The sequence below is a fragment of the Eleginops maclovinus genome, chromosome 23 (genome assembly GCF_036324505.1).
Source record: "Eleginops maclovinus isolate JMC-PN-2008 ecotype Puerto Natales chromosome 23, JC_Emac_rtc_rv5, whole genome shotgun sequence".
In the NCBI taxonomy this organism is placed as follows: Eukaryota; Metazoa; Chordata; class Actinopteri; order Perciformes; family Eleginopidae; genus Eleginops; species Eleginops maclovinus.
The window spans coordinates 13825436-13845996 of NC_086371.1; the positions used below are offsets into that span (position 1 = coordinate 13825436).

At 40.3% G+C, this 20561-nt stretch overlaps 4 protein-coding genes and 3 pseudogenes across 7 annotated transcripts in view; all 7 read right to left on the reverse strand.

Annotated features, from left to right (window-relative positions):
* LOC134859312 (protocadherin alpha-C2-like) overlaps positions 1-20561 on the reverse strand; it is a 184521-nt gene that overhangs the window by 69582 nt on the left and 94378 nt on the right. The window lies entirely within an intron of this gene.
* On the reverse strand, positions 423-2939 carry LOC134859318 (protocadherin alpha-8-like). Its single transcript, XM_063875746.1, has one exon. It carries the CDS (start codon positions 2817-2819, stop codon positions 423-425), a length of 2397 nt encoding a protein of 798 aa, XP_063731816.1. The 5' UTR covers positions 2820-2939.
* On the reverse strand, positions 3823-6199 carry LOC134860090 (protocadherin alpha-8-like; annotated as a pseudogene).
* Positions 7207-9601, reverse strand: LOC134859320 (protocadherin alpha-10-like; annotated as a pseudogene).
* Positions 10502-13107, reverse strand: LOC134859922 (protocadherin alpha-2-like). The gene has a single exon (XM_063876712.1). It carries the CDS (start codon positions 12986-12988, stop codon positions 10592-10594), a length of 2397 nt encoding a protein of 798 aa, XP_063732782.1. The 5' UTR covers positions 12989-13107; the 3' UTR covers positions 10502-10591.
* LOC134859824 (protocadherin alpha-8-like) lies at positions 13789-16393 on the reverse strand. Its single transcript, XM_063876549.1, has one exon. It carries the CDS (start codon positions 16314-16316, stop codon positions 13851-13853), a length of 2466 nt encoding a protein of 821 aa, XP_063732619.1. The 5' UTR covers positions 16317-16393; the 3' UTR covers positions 13789-13850.
* On the reverse strand, positions 16463-19915 carry LOC134860092 (protocadherin alpha-3-like; annotated as a pseudogene).

Sequence of the window (20561 nt, forward strand, 5' to 3'; positions counted from 1 at the left end):
CAGGAATATAGTACCACCTACTTGAAACAGGACAATGTATTTTGCAGAACTTGTGTTCTTTGAGTTTTGAGACCACTGGATATTCTAAAACAAGATACAAACTCGAGGATAAGTATTTGAAGTCAGCTAACAAACAGTGTTTAACTATATTTTATTTTATATATTTTAAACTTGAGAACATCAAATGAGTGCAAGAATAGCGACATTTTCAGAATCCAAGTGTTTAGTATGTAATTAGATGCACAATGAATAAAATATGACGATATAATGCTAGACCTTTGCTAATTAATTGGATTTTGAAGGTGAAGTCTTTATGAAATATAATAAGGTTTTTCGTGATGACACGTATTTAGGCAGCTTAAATAATTAAGTGTTTTTTTCGTGTTAAAGTATACCTTTTGACAGTAATGAGAATAATACTTTTATAATCTTACCTTGTCTTTGTTGGGTAAAGTCTGAGTTGTGGTAAAAGTGTCTCCTCCGTTTATACTGATCAGTTCACCATCTACAGGCGGAAACGGTCCGGGGAAAACCACTACGTCACTCTTCATTGTGTCTGAGCTGAAACACACGTCGTACTGCTGAGTAGATTTAGAGTAAGACCAGCTCCCGTCAGGGTGGGTGGTGATCATTGGGGCGCTGTACCTGCTGAAACTGCCATCTGTCCTGTGGCATTTGACAGCTATTAAACTGATGAGGCTCAGCAGGAAAATCACTGACACCGACACAATGGCGATCAGCAGATACAGGTTCAAATCAGAGAAGCTCTCCTCCTTTATGGGCACATGTCTGAACTGAGTCTGGATGTCAGATGTGCTTTCAACCACCACCACATCAATAGACACAGTAGCTGACAGGGAGGGTTCTCCATTATCAGAAACCAAAACCACCAAGGGGTGAGTTATCAGGTCATTGTCACTCATTCTCTTCTTAGTCCTGATTTCTCCTGTGCTGGTACCGATCCGGAAGAGGTTGTTTCCTTTGGGCTCAGAGAGTTGATAAGAAAGCAGCGCATTGTATCCAGAGTCTGCGTCTACAGCCCTGATCTTTGCCACAAAGTATCCCGCCTCAGCAGAATAGGGGATGCTCTCACTGTTAACGGAGCCGTGCTCAGAATAGGGCGCGAGAATTGTTGGACTATTGTCATTTTCATCCAGAATTAAAACATTCACAGTCACGTTGCTGCTGAGAGGAGGAACACCAGAGTCTGTGGCCTGGACTTTAAACTGAAACGATTTTAACTCCTCATAGTTAAAAGACTGCAGGCTGACTATATCTCCTGTCTCTGAGTTTATGTTTACCATCGTGGAGAGTGGCAACGAGTTACTGTGACTTTGTAAAATTGAGTAGCTCACCTGTCCATTTTGATTGATGTCTGCATCAAAGGCTGAAACGGTTTTTATAACTGCTCCTACTGGACTGTTTTCTTTCACATAGACATTGATTATGTTTTCTGTAAATAGAGGTTTATTGTCATTTACATCTGAGACGTGTACATTAATAACGCTCGTGCTGGAGAGAGGTGGGCTTCCCTCATCAGTAGCAGTGATGCTGATGTTGTATTGAGACGCACTCTCTCTGTCAAGAGGACCATCCACCACCAATGAATAGTAATCCTTATAATTCGACTCTAATTTAAAAGGAACATTAATAGGAAGTTTACAGATCACCGCCCCGTTTTTACCCCCGTCTTTATCAAATACTGAAACAAGTGCAATGGCAGTGCCTATGGCTGCATCCTCCTTCACAGTGTTTAACAGAGAAGTAACAGAAATTTCAGGGGCATTGTCATTGACGTCTAAAACTTCAATCAATAATTTTGCATGTGAGGTCATTGGTGAATAAGCTAAATCACTTGCTTGTACTCTAATCTCAAAAGCATTATTTTCTTCAAAGTCTATATTCTTTTTAGTTGTCACAGTCCCGGTTTTTTCATCAATCTCAAACAGATCAGTTGGTTTTCCTCTGCCGGTTTTACTGAATGAATATAACACTTCTCCATTTTGACCTGAATCTAAATCAGTAGCATTAAGTGTTATTATCGATGTTCCAAACTTAGCGTTCTCATACACGCTGGCTTTGTACAGAGTTTGACTGAAAACAGGAGGATTATCATTAATGTCCAAAACATTCACTATTATAGTCATGCTGCCTGTTTTAGCAGGAGTTCCCCCATCAATAGCAGTCAGTATGAGTCGGATTATAGACTTTCTTTCTCTGTCTAAAACTTTCTGAAGCAGTAATTCAGGAGTTACACTATTACCTTTATGAGTAGCGAGAGAGAAGTGCTCGTTTTGGCTAAGATTGTAGAAGTTAACAGTGTTTTTACCGACGTCTGCATCGTCAGCGGGATTCAGAGGAAATTTTGCCCCTACTGCTGTGTTCTCTGTAATATTCATTTCCTGTGATGCGCTAAGAAATAACGGGGAATTATCATTCACATCTAAGATTATGATTTCAATCCGGTACAGTTTTAAAGGGTTATTAATCACTGCTTCTACACTGAGGGGACATTTGTTCACGTCTCCGCAGAGCTCCTCTCGGTCTATTCTCTCGTTAACATACAGAGCACCAGTCTTTAGATTTACCTCGAAGTATTTCCTCTTAGATCCTGCAACGATCTGAAACATTCGGGGCTCCAAATCCTGGACATTGATGTTCAGATCTTTAGCGATATTTCCAACAACAGTCCCCAGATTTACCTCCTCGGACACGGAGTAAGACAGCTGCCCAGACACCGCCTCCCAGTAACAATCAAGCAGCACGATCAGGAGATATATCCAGCTCGTTCTGCTCGGCAAATTCATTATTCCATACATCGAGGAGGAGCATGTAGGCAAATCTCAACAATACCTTACGACTACTACGAAAATAAGACCCAGAAAGATATTTCCAACAAATATTAAGGCATTTCCACGAGCAAACAAGAGAACTGTTCTTTGTCGTCCGACCTCTCTTTCTAACAAAGCCCAGAGATGCATTATCCGCTGAATCTGGGAGGAGCCCCGAGCCACTAAAGAGACCATCAAGATGTGATGGTCTACAGTGTCCCTCTGTGGACGATTTTAAAACTACACCTTACATGAACCATAAACACATTTGTAAATCTTTGAACATTCTTAATGTTCGTGAAGAGATAGCAACAAAACAAAAAGAGATTAAAATACTAAACTACAACTTTTACCCCACTGACTACTGACATTTATATTGCGTGAATCAAGTGTTTATTTAAATACAGCCCGTTTTAAAATACTAACTGATGTTTTAGGCCAATCCTTATAGCAGTGTCAATCAGACAATGGTATCAGTAAATACAGAAAGGCAATTACTTTTAAAAAGACTTGCAATTGACTGCAAATATGAAATGAAAGATTTTATTGTAGAAACACTATGCCATATAACATTTTGTTTAATAGGTGTTGCAAAAATATTTTGGTTAATATATTTTTTTAAACTTCAGCTTTTCAACAAATACATTTTGCATCATTTTCTGAGAATTGAAGGCAAGTTTAAACCATTTAGTTCAGCACCATGGATAGTGACTAACATACAGATTTCAAATCAACCACCAAACTTACAGCAATGTAAAACAATATGAACCAATTAATAGCAGGCCATCAAGCTACTGTATCAAGCTAAACATTAAATAACCATCATTGCTTTTGTTCATATAAATTCCGTCTTGAATAATGAGAGTCCATAATGCAATGACCACTATAGACAAAAATGTCTACAATATGCCTCAAGATAAACCACGATATATCAAAATGATATTGTCTATCGAAAAATCAGGCTCAGCAACACATTTTTGTATTTAATTTCTTACCTTGTCTTTGTTGGGTAAAGTTGAGTGTAGGTAAATGTGTCTCCTCCGTTAATACTGATCAGTTCACCATCTACAGGCGGAAACGGTCCGGGGAAAACCACTACGTCACTCTTCATTGTGTCTGAGCTGAAACACACGTCGTACTGCTGAGTAGATTTAGAGTAAGACCAGCTCCCGTCAGGGTGGGTGGTGATCATTGGGGCGCTGTACCTGCTGAAACTGCCGTCTGTCTGTGGCATTTGACAGCTATTAAACTGATGAGGCTCAGCAGGAAAATCACTGACACCGACACAATGGCGATCAGCAGATACAGGTTCAAATCAGAGAAGCTCTCCTCCTTTATGGGCACATGTCTGAACTGAGTCTGGATGTCAGATGTGCTTTCAACCACCACCACCACATCAATAGACACAGTAGCTGACAGGGAGGGTTCTCCATTATCAGAAACCAAAACCACCAAGGGGTGAGTTATCAGGTCATTGTCACTCATTCTCCTCTTAGTCCTGATTTCTCCTGTGCTGGTTCCGATCCGGAAGAGGTTGTTTCCTTTGGGCTCAGAGAGGTGATAAGAAAGCAGTGCATTGTATCCAGAGTCTGCGTCTACAGCCCTGATCTTTGCCACAAAGTATCCCGCCTCAGCAGAATAGGGGATGCTCTCACTGTTAACAGAGCCGTGCTCAGAATAGGGCGCGAGAATTGTTGGATTATTGTCATTTTCATCCAGAATTAAAACGTTCACAGTCACGTTGCTGCTGAGAGGAGGAACACCAGAGTCTGTGGCCTGGACTTTAAACTGAAACGTCTTTAACTCCTCATAGTTAAAAGACTGCAGGCTGACTATATCTCCTGTCTCTGAGTTTATGTTTACCATCGTGGAGAGTGGCAACGAGTTACTGTGACTTTGTAAAATTGAGTAGCTCACCTGACCATTTTGATTGATGTCTGCATCAAAGGCTGAAACGGTTTTTATTACTGCTCCTACTGGACTGTTTTCTTTCACATAGACATTGATTATGTTTTCTGTAAATAGAGGTTTATTATCATTTACATCTGAGACGTGTACATTAATAACGCTCGTGCTGGATAGAGGTGGGCTTCCCTCATCAGTAGCAGTGATGCTGATGTTGTATTGAGACGCACTCTCTCTGTCAAGAGGACCGTCCACCACCAACGAATAGTAATTCTTATAATTCGACTCCATTTTAAAAGGAACATTATTGGAAAGTTTACAGTTCACCACCCCGTTTTTACCCCCGTCTTTATCAAATACTGAAACAAGTGCAATGGCGGTACCTATGGCTGCATCCTCCTTCACTGTGTTTAACAAAGAAGTCACTGAAATTTCAGGGGCATTGTCATTGACGTCTAAAACCTCAATCAATAATTTGGTGTTTGAGGTGAGAGGAGAAGATGCCCCATCACTTGCTTGTACTCTGATCTCAAAAGCAATATTTTCTTCAAAGTCTATATTCTTTTTATTTGTTACAGTTCCCGTGTTTTCGTCTATAGCAAACAAATCACTTTGTTTCCTCTGCCCACTTCACTGAATGAATATAAATATGTCCGTTTTTGCCAGCATCTAGGTCAGTTGCATTAAGTGTTATTATCGATGTTCCAATCTTAGCATTTTCATACACGCTGGCTTTGTACAAAGTTTGACTAAATACTGGAGGATTATCATTACTGTCCAAAACATTCACTATTATAGTCATGCTGCCTGATTTAGCAGGAGTTCCCCCATCAATAGCAGTGAGTATGAGTCGGATTATAGACTGTTTTTCTCTGTCTAAAACTTTCTGAAGCAGTAATTCAGGAGTGATACTGTCTCCTTTATGAGTAGCGAGAGAGAAATATTCATTTTGGCTAAGTCTGTAGCTATTTACCGTTTGTTTACCGACATCTGCATCGTGAGCTTGATGCAAAGGAAATTTCACCCCCGCTGCAGTACTCTCTGTAATGTTAATGACCTGTGACTTGCTAAGAAATGACGGTGAATTATCATTCACATCTAAGATCATGATTTCAATGCGGTACAGTTTTAAAGGGTTATTAATTACTGCTTCTACACTGAGGGAACATTTGTTCTCGTCTCCGCAGAGCTCCTCTCGGTCTATTCTCTCGTTAACGTACAGAGCACCAGTCTTTAGATTTACCTCGAAGTATTTCCTCTTAGATCCTGCAACGATCTGAAACATTCGGGGCTCCAAATCCTGGACATTGATGTTCAGATCTCTAGCGACATTTCCGACAACACGTCCCGAGATTCACCTCTTCTGAGACGGAATAAGACAGCTGCCCAGACACCGCCTCCCAGTAACAATCCAGCAGCACGATCAGGAGATATATCCAGCTCGTTCTGCTCGGCAAATTCATTATTCCATACATCGAGGAGGAGCATGTAGCAAATCTCAACAATACCTTACGACTACTACGAAAATAAGATCCAGAAAGATATTTCCAACAAATATTAAGGCATTTCCACGAGCAAACAAGAGAACTGTTCTTTGTCGTCCGACCTCTCTTTCTAACAAAGCCCAGAGATGCATCATCCGCTGAATCTGGGAGGAGCCCCGAGCCACTAAAGAGACCGTCAAGATGTGATGGTCTACAGTGTCCCTCTGTGGACGGATTTTAAAACTACACCTTACATGAACCATAAACACATTTGTAAATCTTTGAACATTCTTAATGTTCATGAAGAGATTGCAACAAAACAAAAAGAGATTAAAATACTAAACTACAACTTTTACCCCACTGACTACTGACATTTATATTGCGTGAATCAAGTGTTTATTTAAATACAGCCCATTTTAAAATACTAACTGATGTTTTAGGCCAATCCTTATAGCAGTGTCAATCAGACAATGGTATCAGTAAATACAGAAAGGCAATTACTTTTAAAAAGACTTGAAATTGACTGCAAATATTAAATGAAATATTTTATTGTAGAAACACTATGCCATATAACATTTTGTTTAATAGGTGTTGCAAAAATATTTTGGTTAATATATTTTTTTAAACTTCAGCTTTTCAACAAATACATTTTGCATAATTTTCTGAGAATTGAAGGCAAGTTTAAACCATTTAGTTCAGCACCATGGATAGTGACTAACATACAGATTTCAAATCAACCACCAAACTTACAGCAATGTAAAACAATATGAACCAATTAATAGCAGGCCATCAAGCTACTGTATCAAGCTAAACATTAAATAACCATCATTGCTTTTGTTCATATAAATTCCGTCTTGAATAATGAGAGTCCATAATGCAATGACCACTATAGACAAAAATGTCTACAATATGCCTCAAGATAAACCACGATATATCAAAATGATATTGTCTATCGAAAAATCAGGCTCAGCAACACATTTTTGTATTTAATTTCTTACCTTGTCTTTGTTGGGTAAAGTTTGAGTTGTAGTAAATGTGTCTCCTCCGTTAATACTGATCAGTTCACCATCTACAGGCGGAAACGGTCCGGGGAAAACCACCACGTCACTCTTCATTGTGTCTGAGCTGAAACACACGTCGTACTGCTGAGTAGATTTAGAGTAAGACCAGCTCCCGTCAGGGTGAGTGGTGATCATTGGGGCACTGTACCTGCTGAAACTGCCGTCTGTCCTGTGGCATTTGACAGCTATTAAACTGATGAGGCTCAGCAGGAAGATCACTGACACCGACACAATGGCGATCAGCAGATACAGGTTCAAATCAGAGAAGCTCTCCTCCTTTATGGGCACATGTCTGAACTGAGTCTGGATGTCAGATGTGCTTTCAACCACCACCACATCAATAGACACAGTAGCTGACAGGGAGGGTTCTCCATTATCAGAAACCAACACCACCAAGGGGTGAGTTTTCAAGTCATTGTCACTCATTCTCCTCTTAGTCCTGATTTCTCCTGTGCTGGTTCCGATCCGGAAGAGGTTATTTCCTTTGGGCTCAGAGAGGTGATAAGAAAGCAGTGCATTGTATCCAGAGTCTGCGTCTACAGCCCTGATCTTTGCCACAAAGTATCCCGCCTCAGCAGAATAGGGATGCTCTCACTGTTAACAGAGCCGTGCTCAGAATAGGGCGCGAGAATTGTTGGACTATTGTCATTTTCATCCAGAATTAAAACGTTCACAGTCACGTTGCTGCTGAGAGGAGGAACACCAGAGTCTGTGGCCTGAACTTTAAACTGAAACGTTTTAACTCCTCATAGTTAAAAGACTGCAGGCTGACTATATCTCCTGTCTCTGAGTTTATGTTTACCATCGTGGAGAGTGGCAACGAGTTACTGTGACTTTGTAAAATTGAGTAGCTCACCTGACCATTTTGATTGATGTCTGCATCAAAGGCTGACACTGTTTTTATTACTGCTCCTACTGGACTGTTTTCTTTCACATAGACATTGATTATGTTTTCTGTAAATAGAGGTTTATTGTCATTTACATCTGAGACGTGTACATTAATAACGCTCGTGCTGGAGAGAGGTGGGCTTCCCTCATCAGTAGCAGTGATGCTGATGTTGTATTGAGACGCACTCTCTCTGTCAAGAAGACCGTCCACCACCAACGAATAGTAATTCTTGTAATTTGACTCTAATTTAAAAGGAACATTATTGGAAAGTTTACAGTTCACCATCCCGTTTTTACCCCCGTCTTTGTCAAATACTGAAACAAGTGCAATGGCAGTGCCTATGGCTGCATCCTCCTTCACGGTGTTTAACAGAGAAGTAACAGAAATTTCAGGGGCATTGTCATTGACGTCTAAAACCTCAATCAATAATTTGGTGTTTGAGGTGAGAGGAGAAGATGCTCCATCACTTGCTTGTACTCTAATCTCAAAAGCATTATTCTCTTCAAAGTCTAAATTCCTTTTATTCGTTACAGTCCCACTTTTTTCATCAATGAAAAACTGATCACTTTGTTTCCCTCTACCTGCTTTACTAAATGAATATAACACCTGTCCATTTTGACCAGCATCTAGGTCAGTCGCGTTAAGTGTTATTATCGATGTACCTAGCTTTGAATTCTCATACACGCTGACTTTGTAAAGAGTTTGACTAAATACTGGAGGATTATCATTAATGTCCAACACATTCACTATTATAGTCATACTACCTGTTTTAGCAGGAGTTCCCCCATCAATAGCAGTCAGTATGAGTCGGATTATAGACTGTTTTTCTCTGTCTAAAACTTTCTGAAGCAGTAATTCGGGAGTTACGCTGTCTCCCTTATGAGTAGCGAGAGAGAAATATTCATTTTGGCTAAGTCTGTAGCTATTTACAGTATTTTTACCGACATCTGCATCGTCAGCAGGATGAAATGGAAATTTTGCCCCTACTGCTGTATTCTCTGTAATGTCGATATCCTGTGAGGTGCTGAGAAATGACGGAGAATTATCATTCACATCTAAGATTATGATTTCAATGCGGTACAGTTTTAAAGGGTTATTAATTACTGCTTCTACACTGAGGGAACATTTGTTCTCGTCTCCGCAGAGCTCCTCTCGGTCTATTCTCTCGTTAACATACAGAGCACCAGTCTTTAGATTTACCTCGCAGTATTTCCTCTTAGATCCTGCAACGATCTGAAACATTCGGGGCTCCAAATCCTGGACATTGATATTCAGATCTTTAGCGACATTTCCGACAACAGTCCCCAGATTCACCTCTTCTGAGACGGAATATGACAGCTGCCCAGACACCGCCTCCCAGTAACAATCCAGCAGCACGATCAGGAGATATATCTTGCTTGTTCTGCTCGGCAAATTCATTATTCCATACATCGAGGAGGAGCATGTAGGCAAATCTCAACAATACCTTACGAGAACTACGAAAATAAGATCCAGCAAGATATTTCAAACAAATATTAAGGCATTTCCACGAACAAACAAGAGAACGTTCTTTGTAGTCCGACCTCTCTTTCTAACAAAGCGAAGAGATGCATCCTCCGCTGAATCTGGGAGGAGCCCCGAGCCACTAAAGAGACCGTCAAGATGTGACGGTCTACAGTGGCCCTCTGTGGACGGATTTTAAAACTACACCTCACATACATAAAACATAAAAAAATAAAAATAAAAAAAATAAAAAAATAAAAAAATGTGTGAATGTTTGAACATTCTTAATGTTTGTCAAGAGATAGCAAAATACAGACACTCAAATACTGAAGTGCAACGTTAACCCCACTGATTACTGATATGTACATTGCATGAGTAAAGTTTTTTTTTTCTAATGAACGCTTTTTAAAGTTACTAAAGCCATACGTAAATCCGTATAGCCCTGTCAATGACAACTACTTGTTTTTTTCCAAAACTGAATTGCAATTGACAGCAAATAATAAATGGAAGGTTTTATTTGAGAAACATTATGCCATATGATATTTTGTTCAGGATTTTTTGCCAAATATATCTGTTAATATATATTTTTTAAACTCTGCTTTTCAAGAAGTAGAGATTATATAATGTTCTGACAATTGGAGGCAAGTTTAAACCATTGAGTTCAGCACCACAGACAGCGACTTACACACAGATTTCAAATCAACAACCACATTTTAGAGTAATGAAAAAAAAAAAAAAATGCATAGCAAGCTATCAAGCTAAAATTGCAAAAGCCACCGTTGCGTTTCTTGATATGAATTCCGTCTTAATTAAAAAGAGAGTCCATGTAAATGTCATGACCGTTAGCACACATGTCTCTAAACGGACTTAGTTAAAACCACGACATATCGTAGCCATTTTTTCTTTCAAAAGATCACCTAGAGCAACGACTTTAGGAATTTAATTGCTTACCTTGTCTTTGTTGGGTAAAGTTTGAGTTTTGGTAAAAGTGTCTCCTCCATTAATACTGATAAGTTCACCATCTACAGGCGGAAACGGTCCGGGGAAAACTACTACGTCACTCTTCATTGTGTCTGAGCTGAAACACACGTCGTACTGCTGAGTAGATTTGGAGTAAGACCAGCTCCCGTCAGGGTGGGTGGTGATCATTGGGGCGCTGTACCTGCTGAAACTGCCGTCTGTCCTGTGGCATTTGACAGCTATTAAACTGATGAGGCTCAGCAGGAAGATCACTGACACCGACACAATGCCGATCAACAGATACAGGTTCAAATCAGAGAAGCTCTCCTCCTTTATGGGCACATGTCTGAACTGAGTCTGGATGTCAGCTGTGCTTTCAACCACCACCACATCAATCGACACAGTAGCTGACAGGGAGGGTTCTCCGTTATCAGAAACCAACACCACCAGGGGGTGAGTTTTGAGGTCATTGTCACTCATTCTCCTCTTAGTCCTGATTTCTCCTGTGCTGGTTCCGATCCGGAAGAGGTTGTTTCCTTTTGGCTCAGAGAGGTGATAAGAAAGCAGCGCATTGTATCCAGAGTCTGCGTCTACAGCCCTGATCTTTGCCACAAAGTATCCCGCCTCAGCAGAATAGGGGATGCTCTCACTGTTAACGGAGCCGTGCTCAGAATAGGGCGCGAGAATTGTTGGATTATTGTCATTTTCATCCAGAATTAAAACGTTCACAGTCACGTTGCTGCTGAGAGGAGGAACACCAGAGTCTGTGGCCTTAACTTTAAACTGAAACGTGTTTAGCTCCTCATAGTTAAAAGACTGCAGGCTGACTATATCTCCTGTCTCTGAGTTTATGTTTACCATCGTGGTGAGTGGCAAAAAGTTACTGTGACTTTGTAAAATTGAGTAGCTCACCTTACCATTTTGATTGATGTCTGCATCAAAGGCTGAAACGGTTTTTATTACTGCTCCTACTGGACTGTTTTCTTTCACATAGACATTGATTATGTTTTCTGTAAATAGAGGTTTATTATCATTTACATCTGAGACGTGTACATTAATAATGCTCGTGCTGGAGAGAGGTGGGCTTCCCTCATCGGTAGCAGTGATGCTGATGTTGTATTGAGACGCACTCTCTCTGTCAAGAGGACCGTCCACCACCAATGAATAGTAATTCTTGTAATTTGACTCTAATTTAAAAGGAACATTATTGGAAAGTTTACAGTTCACCACCCCGTTTTTACCCCTGTCTTCATCAAATACTGAAACAAGTGCAATGGCAGTACCTATGGCTGCATCCTCCTTCACAGTGTTTAACAAAGAAGTCACTGAAATTTCAGGGGCATTGTCATTGACGTCTAAAACTTCAATCAATAATTTGGCGTGTGTGGTCATTGGAAACACTGCCCCATCACTTGCTTGTATTCGAATCTCAAAAGCATTATTCTCTTCAAAGTCTATAGTCTTCTTGTTTATTATAGTCCCAGTTTTTGCATCTATAGTAAACAGATCAGATATGGTCACACGGTCTATTTCACTTAATGAGTACACTATTTGTCCATTTGGGCCTGCATCCAAATCAGTAGCATTTAGTGTTATTATCGATGTTCCAATCTTAGTGCTCTCATACACACTGACTTTGTACAGAGTTTGGCTAAATACTGGAGGATTATCATTAATGTCCAACACATTCACTATAATGACCATTGTCCCTGATTTAGAAGGAGTTCCTCCATCAATAGCAGTTAGTATGAGTCGGATTACAGACTGTTTTTCTCTGTCTAAAACTTTCTGAAGCAGTAATTCGACATATATACTCTCTCCTTTATGAGTAGCAAGAGAAAAATGTTCATTTTGGCTAAGCTTGTAGCTGCTTACAGTATTTTTACCGACGTCTGCATCGTGAGCTCTTTGCAACGGGAATTTAGCCCCTGCTGCTGTGTTCTCTGTTATATTAATAATCTGGGACATGCTTCGAAATAAAGGGGAATTATCATTCACATCTAAGATCATGATTTCAATCCGGTACAGTTTTAAAGGGTTATTAATTACTGCTTCTACACTGAGGGAACATTTGTTCTCGTCTCCGCAGAGCTCCTCTCGGTCTATTCTCTCGTTAACATACAGAGCACCAGTCTTTAGATTTACCTCGAAGTATTTCCTCTTAGATCCTGCAACGATCTGAAACATTCGGGGCTCCAAATCCTGGACATTGATATTCAGATCTTTAGCGACATTTCCGACAACAGTCCCCAGATTCACCTCTTCTGAGACGGAATATGACAGCTGCCCAGACACCGCCTCCCAGTAACAATCCAGCAGCACGATCAGGAGATATATCCAGCTCGTTCTGCTCGGCAAATTCATTATTCCATACATCGAGGAGGAGCATGTAGGCAAATTTCAACAATATTTACGAGAACTACGAAAATAAGATCCAGCAAGATATTTCCAACAAATATTAAGGCATTTCCACGAGCAAACAAGAGAACCGTTCTTTGTCGTCCGACCTCTCTTTCTAACAAAGCCCAGAGATGCATTATCCGCTGAATCTGGGAGGAGCCCCGAGCCACTAAAGAGACCGTTGAGATGTGACGGTCTACAGTGGCCCTCTGTGGACGGATTTTAAAACTACACCTTACATACATAAAACACAACAAATAAAAAATGTGTGAATGTTTGAACATTCTTAATGTTCGTCAAGAGATAGCAAAATACAGACACTCAAATACTGAAGTGCAACGTTAACCCCACTGATTACTGATATGTACATTGCATGAGTAAAAGTTTTTTTTTTCTAATGAACGCTTTTTAAAGTTACTAAAGCCATACGTAAATCCGTATAGCCCTCAAAACTGAATTGCAATTGACAGCAAATAATAAATGGAACGTTTTATTTGAGAAACATTATGCCATATGATTTTGTTCAGGATTTTTTGCCAAATATATCTGTTAATATATATTTTTTAAACTCTGCTTTTCAAGAAGTAAAGTTTATATAATATTCTGACAATTGGAGGCAAGTTTAAACCATTGAATTCAGCACCACAGACAGCGACTTACACACAGATTGCAAATCAACAACCACATTTTAGAGTAATGAAAAAAACAAATGCATAGCAAGCTATCAAGCTAAAATTTCAATAGTCACCGTTGCGTTTCTTGATATGAATTCCGTCTTAATTAAAAAGAGAGTCCGTGTAAATGTCATGACCCTTAGCACACATGTCTCTAAACTGACTTAGTTAAAACCACGACATATCGTAGCCATTTTTTCTATCAAAAGATCACCTACAGCAACGACTTTATGAATTGAATTGCTTACCTTGTCTTTGTTGGGTAAAGTTTGAGTTGTGGTAAAAGTGTCTCCTCCGTTAATACTGATCAGTTCACCATCTACAGGCGGAAACGGTCCGGGGAAAACCACTACATCACTTTTCATTGTGTCTGAGCTAAAACACACGTCGTACTGCTGAGTAGACTTAGAGTAAGACCAGCTCCCGTCAGGGTGGGTGGTGATCATTGGGGCGCTGTACCTGCTGAAACTGCCGTCTGTCCTGTGGCATTTGACAGCTATTAAACTGATGAGACTCAGCAGGAAGATCACTGACACCGACACAATGGCGATCAGCAGATACAGGTTCAAATCAGAGAAGCTCTCCTCCTTTATGGGCACATTTCTGAACTGAGTCTGGATGTCAGCTGTGCTTTCAACCACCACCACATCAATAGACACAGTAGCTGACAGGGAGGGTTCTCCATTATCAGAAACCAACACCACCAGGGGGTGAGTTTTCAAGTCATTGTCACTCATTCTCCTCTTAGTCCTGATTTCTCCGGTGCTGGTTCCGATCCGGAAGAAGTTGTTTCCTTTGGGCTCAGAGAGGTGATAAGAAAGCAGCGCATTGTAACCAGAGTCTGCATCTACTGCCCTGATCTTTGCCACAAAGTATCCCGCCTCAGCAGAATAGGGTATGCTCTCACTCTTAACGGAGCCGTGCTCAGAATAGGGCGCGAGAATTGTTGGATTATTGTCATTTTCATCCAGAATTAAAACGTTCACAGTCACGTTGCTGCTGAGAGGAGGAACACCAGAGTCTGTGGCCTGAACTTTAAACTGAAACGTTTTTAACTCCTCATAGTTAAAAGACTGCAAGCTGACTATATCTCCAGTCTCTGAGTTAATGTTCAACATTGTAGATAACGGCACTGATTCATTTTTATTTTGTAAAAAGGAATATCTCAGCTGGGCATTTTGACTGATGTCGACATCAACTGCGCTCACTGTTTTAATTACGGCTCCTACTGGATTGTTTTCTGTCACATAAATATTAACAAGTGGCTCTGAGAAGCGAGGCGGGTTATCATTAACATCAGACACATGCACTGTCACTATGTTGGTGCTGGAGAGAGACGGAGTCCCTCCATCAGTCGCTACGATAACGACATTGTACTCGGATATAGTCTCTCTGTCAAGCGGACCATTAACTACCAACGAATAATAATTTCTGTAATTTGTGTCTAATTTAAAGGGGACATCATTTGCAATGGCCGCTTTTACTTCACCGTTTTTCCCACCATCTTTGTCCAGCACAGAAACAAGTGCTATAGCAGTTCCTACCACTGCGTCCTCCTTCACTGTGTTCAGTAGTGACGTCACAGTGATCTCAGGAGCGTTATCATTTAGGTCAACCACTTCTACCAGCACCTTACAATGAGCAGACATCGGAGGCTGCCCTTTGTCACTGGCCTGTGCATGAATCTCAAAAGCAGGATTTTCTTCATAGTCGATCTTACCTCTGATTAAAATTGCACCTGATTTAGAATCAATTTCAAATACGTCTAAAACCCGATCCTGACCTTTTTTTCTCAAAGAGTATTCTATCTCCTTGTTTAAACCTTCATCAGCGTCCGTTGCATTAAGAGTGGTCACAGTATACCCTGCTGGTAGGTTTTCAAAAATCTGAACTTTGTACAAAGATTTAGTGAAAACCGGGTGGTTGTCGTTACTGTCCAAAACGTTGATAATGATTTGTGAGGTTGCCGATCGGGATGGATTTCCTCCATCCACTGCTGTTAGTGTGAGTTTTATTACAGAGTCATGCTCTCGATCTAAGGATTTCTGCAGTAATAACTCAGCTGATACGCTATCTCCCCCTTTGTGAATTTCTAAAGAAAAATAATCATTGTAACTGAGCTTGTATGTGTTAACATCGTTTTTCCCAACATCATAATCCGATGCCTCTATCAGTCCAAATTTCACTCCTGGTAAAGTACTTTCGGCAATATTAAGTGACTGCAATTGCTCAGAGAAAACAGGTGCATTGTCATTCACATCAACTATGTTTACCTCGAAACGGTAAAGCTTTAGTGGGTCATTTATCACAGCCTCTACAGCGACAGCACATTTTGTAGCCTTCGCACAAAGCCCTTCACGGTCTATTCTTTCGTTGACATAAAGAACACCAGTTTTTAAATTGACGTCGAAATATTTTCTCTTTGTTCCGGCAACGACCTGAAACATACGAGACTCTAAATCCTGGACATTTAGATTGAGATCCTTGGCGATATTTCCAACAGAAGCCCCCGGGTTTACCTCCTCTGATACGGAATACGATAGCTGTCCATTCACTGCTTCCCAGCAATAATTCAGCAGCATGATTGGAAGATATATCCCAAAAAACCTCGTTCTGCTTGAGAAATCCATGACTGCGTCAAACCGAGAAAAATAATAAGTCCAGGTCAAGTCACTCCCGTAAAACAGTGATATTAAAATCAACGTTTCCAATTCCTCCAATTTTTATCAGGCAACTGGAACATGTTTTCACCATTTTCTCTCTCAACCTGCGTCTCTTAGTAACAAAGCCCGGAGTATATCCTCATCATCCTCTGTTTCTGGGAGGAGTCTTGTATAGCCTAAAACCAATGCACACATGTCATGGTCTCCACTGTCCCCTTGTGGTGACGTGAAATAACTGCATTTAAACTGACACAATGAAATGACTTCCCAACTGAATTAAGGGAGCATTTTTAAATCAAGAAATATATGCTTGAGTATGTCAAATAACTACAGTTTATGGATTTTGATAAATCTCAGTCATTTGTATTGTTTGGTTGTCTTTATGGGTTTTTCAGCTTTATCCAATCCCATTGAAAATAACGTGTTAACTGATATGCCAGCTAGGAAAAGGTAAGCATTTAAAAAAAATAATTAAAAAAAAACAGAAAGTAGAGAAACTACTGGTAAAACAAAGCAACACACTAAAGATGCATACAAATTGTATGTTTGTTGTTAATAAAATTACAATATTTCCCTATTTTGAGGAAAAGGGAACTAGATGTATGAAATATCAATGGTAATATCTTCCCAGACTGTTATGACACGGGGTAAACACCATTCATGTTTAAATACTGAGATTTCATACAAAAGGTGGAAACATATACGGCGGGAAACAAACCTATCGTGTTTCCATTGGACACATGTTACATGTATTCTCCTAACCCCACACAACACTGGTGCTATTTTAGCACCACGGACAGCGGTAAGCATGTCTTTGGAAATGTTAGGATTCATGACATTCATAATCTTAAATTGTGACTCTATTTTAGGTTACTACTGAGCTTTCCAAAAAAAGTGCAAAGCAAAAAACATATTCATGAATATAACGTGGGGAATGATCGACATGTTTTTTCAGTTTACAAACAAGAAATATAAACACAAAGCATTTATATCTTCATCTTTCGAGAGTATGTGCATGAATATCTTTTAATATATTTTTTCTTACCTTGTCTTTATTGGGTAAAGTCTGAGTTCTGGTAAAAGTGTCTCCTCCGTTAATGCTTATCAGTTCACCATCTACAGGCGGAAACGGTCCGGGGAAAACCACTACGTCACTCTTCATTGTGTCTGAGCTGAAACACACGTCGTACTGCTGAGTGGATTTAGAGTAAGACCAGCTCCCGTCAGGGTGGGTGGTGATCATTGGGGCGCTGTACCTGCTGAAACTGCCGTCTGTCCTGTGGCATTTGACAGCTATTAAACTGATGAGACTCAGCAGGAAGATCACTGACACCGACACAATGGCGATCAGCAGATACAGGTTCAAATCAGAGAAGCTCTCCTCCTTTATGGGCACATTTCTGAACTGAGTCTGGATGTCAGCTGTGCTTTCAACCACCACCACATCAATAGACACAGTAGCTGACAGGGAGGGTTCTCCATTATCAGAAACCAACACCACCAAGGGGTGAGTTTTCAAGTCATTGTCACTCATTCTCCTCTTAGTCCTGATTTCTCCGGTGCTGGTTCCGATCCGGAAGAGGTTGTTTCCTTTGGGCTCAGAGAGGTGATAAGAAAGCAGCGCATTGTAACCAGAGTCTGCGTCTACAGCCCTGATCTTTGCCACAAAGTATCCCGCCTCAGCAGAATAGGGTATGCTCTCACTGTTAACAGAGCCGTGCTCAGAATAGGGCGCGAGAATTGTTGGATTATTGTCATTTTCATCCAGAATTAAAACGTTCACAGTCACGTTGCTGATGAGAGGAGGAACACCAGAGTCTGTGGCGTGGACTTTAAACTGAAACGTCTTTAACTCCTCATAGTTAAAAGACTGCAAGCTGACTATATCTCCAGTCTCTGAGTTAATGTTCAACATTGTAGATAACGGCACGGATTCACTTTTACTTGGTAAAAAAGAATATCTCAGCTGGGCATTTTGACTGATATCGACATCAACTGCGCTCACTGTTTTAATTATTGCTCCTACTGGATTGTTTTCTGTCACATAAATATTAATGAGTGGCTCTGAGAAGCGAGGCGGGTTATCATTAACATCAGAAACATGCACTGTCACTATGTTGGTGCTGGAGAGAGACGGAGTCCCTCCATCAGTCGCTACGATAACGACATTGTACTTGAATATAGTCTCTCTGTCAAGCGGACCATTAACTACCAACGAATAATAATTTCTGTAATTTGTGTCTAATTTAAAGGGGGCATCATTTGCAATGGCCGCTTTTACTTCACCGTTTTTCCCACCATCTTTGTCCAGCACAGAAACAAGTGCTATAGCAGTTCCTACCACTGCGTCCTCCTTCACTGTGTTCAGTAGTGACGTCACAGTGATCTCAGGAGCGTTATCATTTAGGTCAACCACTTCTACCAGCACCTTACAATGAGCAGACATCGGAGGCTGCCCTTTGTCACTGGCCTGTGCATGAATCTCAAAAGCAGGATTGTCTTCATAGTCGATCTTACCTCTGATTAAAATTGCACCTGATTTAGAGTCAATTTGAAATAAATCCAAAATGTGATCCTGGCCTTTACTTCTCAACGAATATTCAATGTCAGCATTTAATCCCTCGTCTCTGTCTGTTGCATTCAGAACTACAACGGTTTTGCCTATTGCTACAGTTCTCATAAACCCTGTGCTTTGTACAAAGAACTACTGAAAACCGGGGCGTTGTCGTTATTATCTAAAACATTAATGATGATTTGTGATGTTCCTGATTTAGGTGGATTTCCACCGTCGACAGCAGTCACTGTTAGTCTTACAGTATGTTGTTTTTCTCGGTCTAAACCTTTCTGGAGCACAAGTTCGGCAGACGCACTTTCTCCCCCCTTGTGCACCTCTAAAGAAAAATATTCATTTGTACTTAGCTTATAAGTACTAACACTATTCTTCCCAACATCGAGATCTGACGCTCCTATAAATCCAAATGTTCCTCCTGGCACAGTGCTTTCAGCTATGTTAAGAGACTGCACATTCTCAGGGAAATGTGGTGCATTGTCATTTATATCTACTATATTTACCTCGAATCTGTAAAGCTTCAATGGGTCATTTATCACGGCTTCTACATCGACAGTACATTTTGTAGCTTTCGCACAAAGCTCCTCACGGTCGATTCTTTCATTGACATAAAGAACGCCCGTTTTTAAATTGACGTCGAAATATTTTCTTTTGGATCCGCTTACAATCTGAAACATACGTGCCTCCAACTCGTGGACATTAAGATTTAGATCTTTTGCGAGATTTCCCACTGAAGTCCCCGGGTTTACCTCCTCTGACACAGAAAAAGAGAGCTGTCCAGACACCGTTTCCCAGCAACAATCCAAAAGAACAAGGACTATATAAATCCTCAAGAGGCTCCGTATCCTCCGCAGCGACATATTTGTGACCAACCTGAACAGAGCATATGGATGCTTATCTCTAAAATCCCGTTTTATAATTCAGGATGTAAGCCAAGTGAACACATCAATTGTCCTTGCTTGTTTAAGGGGTTAGAAATGATGTCCACTCAAGCCAGTCTTTCACTGCGCCCCTTTAACAAAGCCAAGCGAAACAGCATTACGCTCTGAATCTGGGAGGAGCCTGAAGCAACTAACAGGCACGTGAAAATGTGATGGTCTACAATGTCCCCGCGTGGTCGTTTCAAGACATTACTATCAATACTGGAAAAAACAACAAAAATCACTTACTATCTGAACTCTCAAGAAAGGATAACAACCGTACAAGTAAGATTCGTATTTGTACAAACAAATAGATGCAAATATAAATGATGAATAGACCATACTTTTTCCTCTTTTTCTTATCAAGACTATGAACTATGGCAATCAGATTATCCAGAGAGATACGATCAATTGTAGTGAAATCTTGTAAACATTAGTATCAATAAATATAATCAATTTTAAGGAACTTGGTAACACTTTCTATGTAAACCTTATCTAATGTGCGTTATGACGGAATGCATTGTCAAATATAATGCATTTATAATGCTTTATATCACCAAATCAGAAATAGTACGTTCTGGTTCACTCAGTATATCGAAAGATTTCTACATTATGATGATGTTTTACATTGCTATAATAAAAAAGATCATGGATGTGACTGAGTAATTCGTGTCTTGTGGATGATCGTGGTACACACTTCTACCAGCAACTGTAGTAAGGACA

Bases quoted from the DNA above. Each gene is read 5' to 3' on its own strand.
- LOC134859922 (XM_063876712.1), bottom strand. From the start codon at position 12,988: ATGTATGGAATAATGAATTTGCCGAGCAGAACGAGCTGGATATATCTC.
- LOC134859318 (XM_063875746.1), bottom strand. From the start codon at position 2,819: ATGTATGGAATAATGAATTTGCCGAGCAGAACGAGCTGGATATATCTC.
- LOC134859824 (XM_063876549.1), bottom strand. From the start codon at position 16,316: ATGGATTTCTCAAGCAGAACGAGGTTTTTTGGGATATATCTTCCAATC.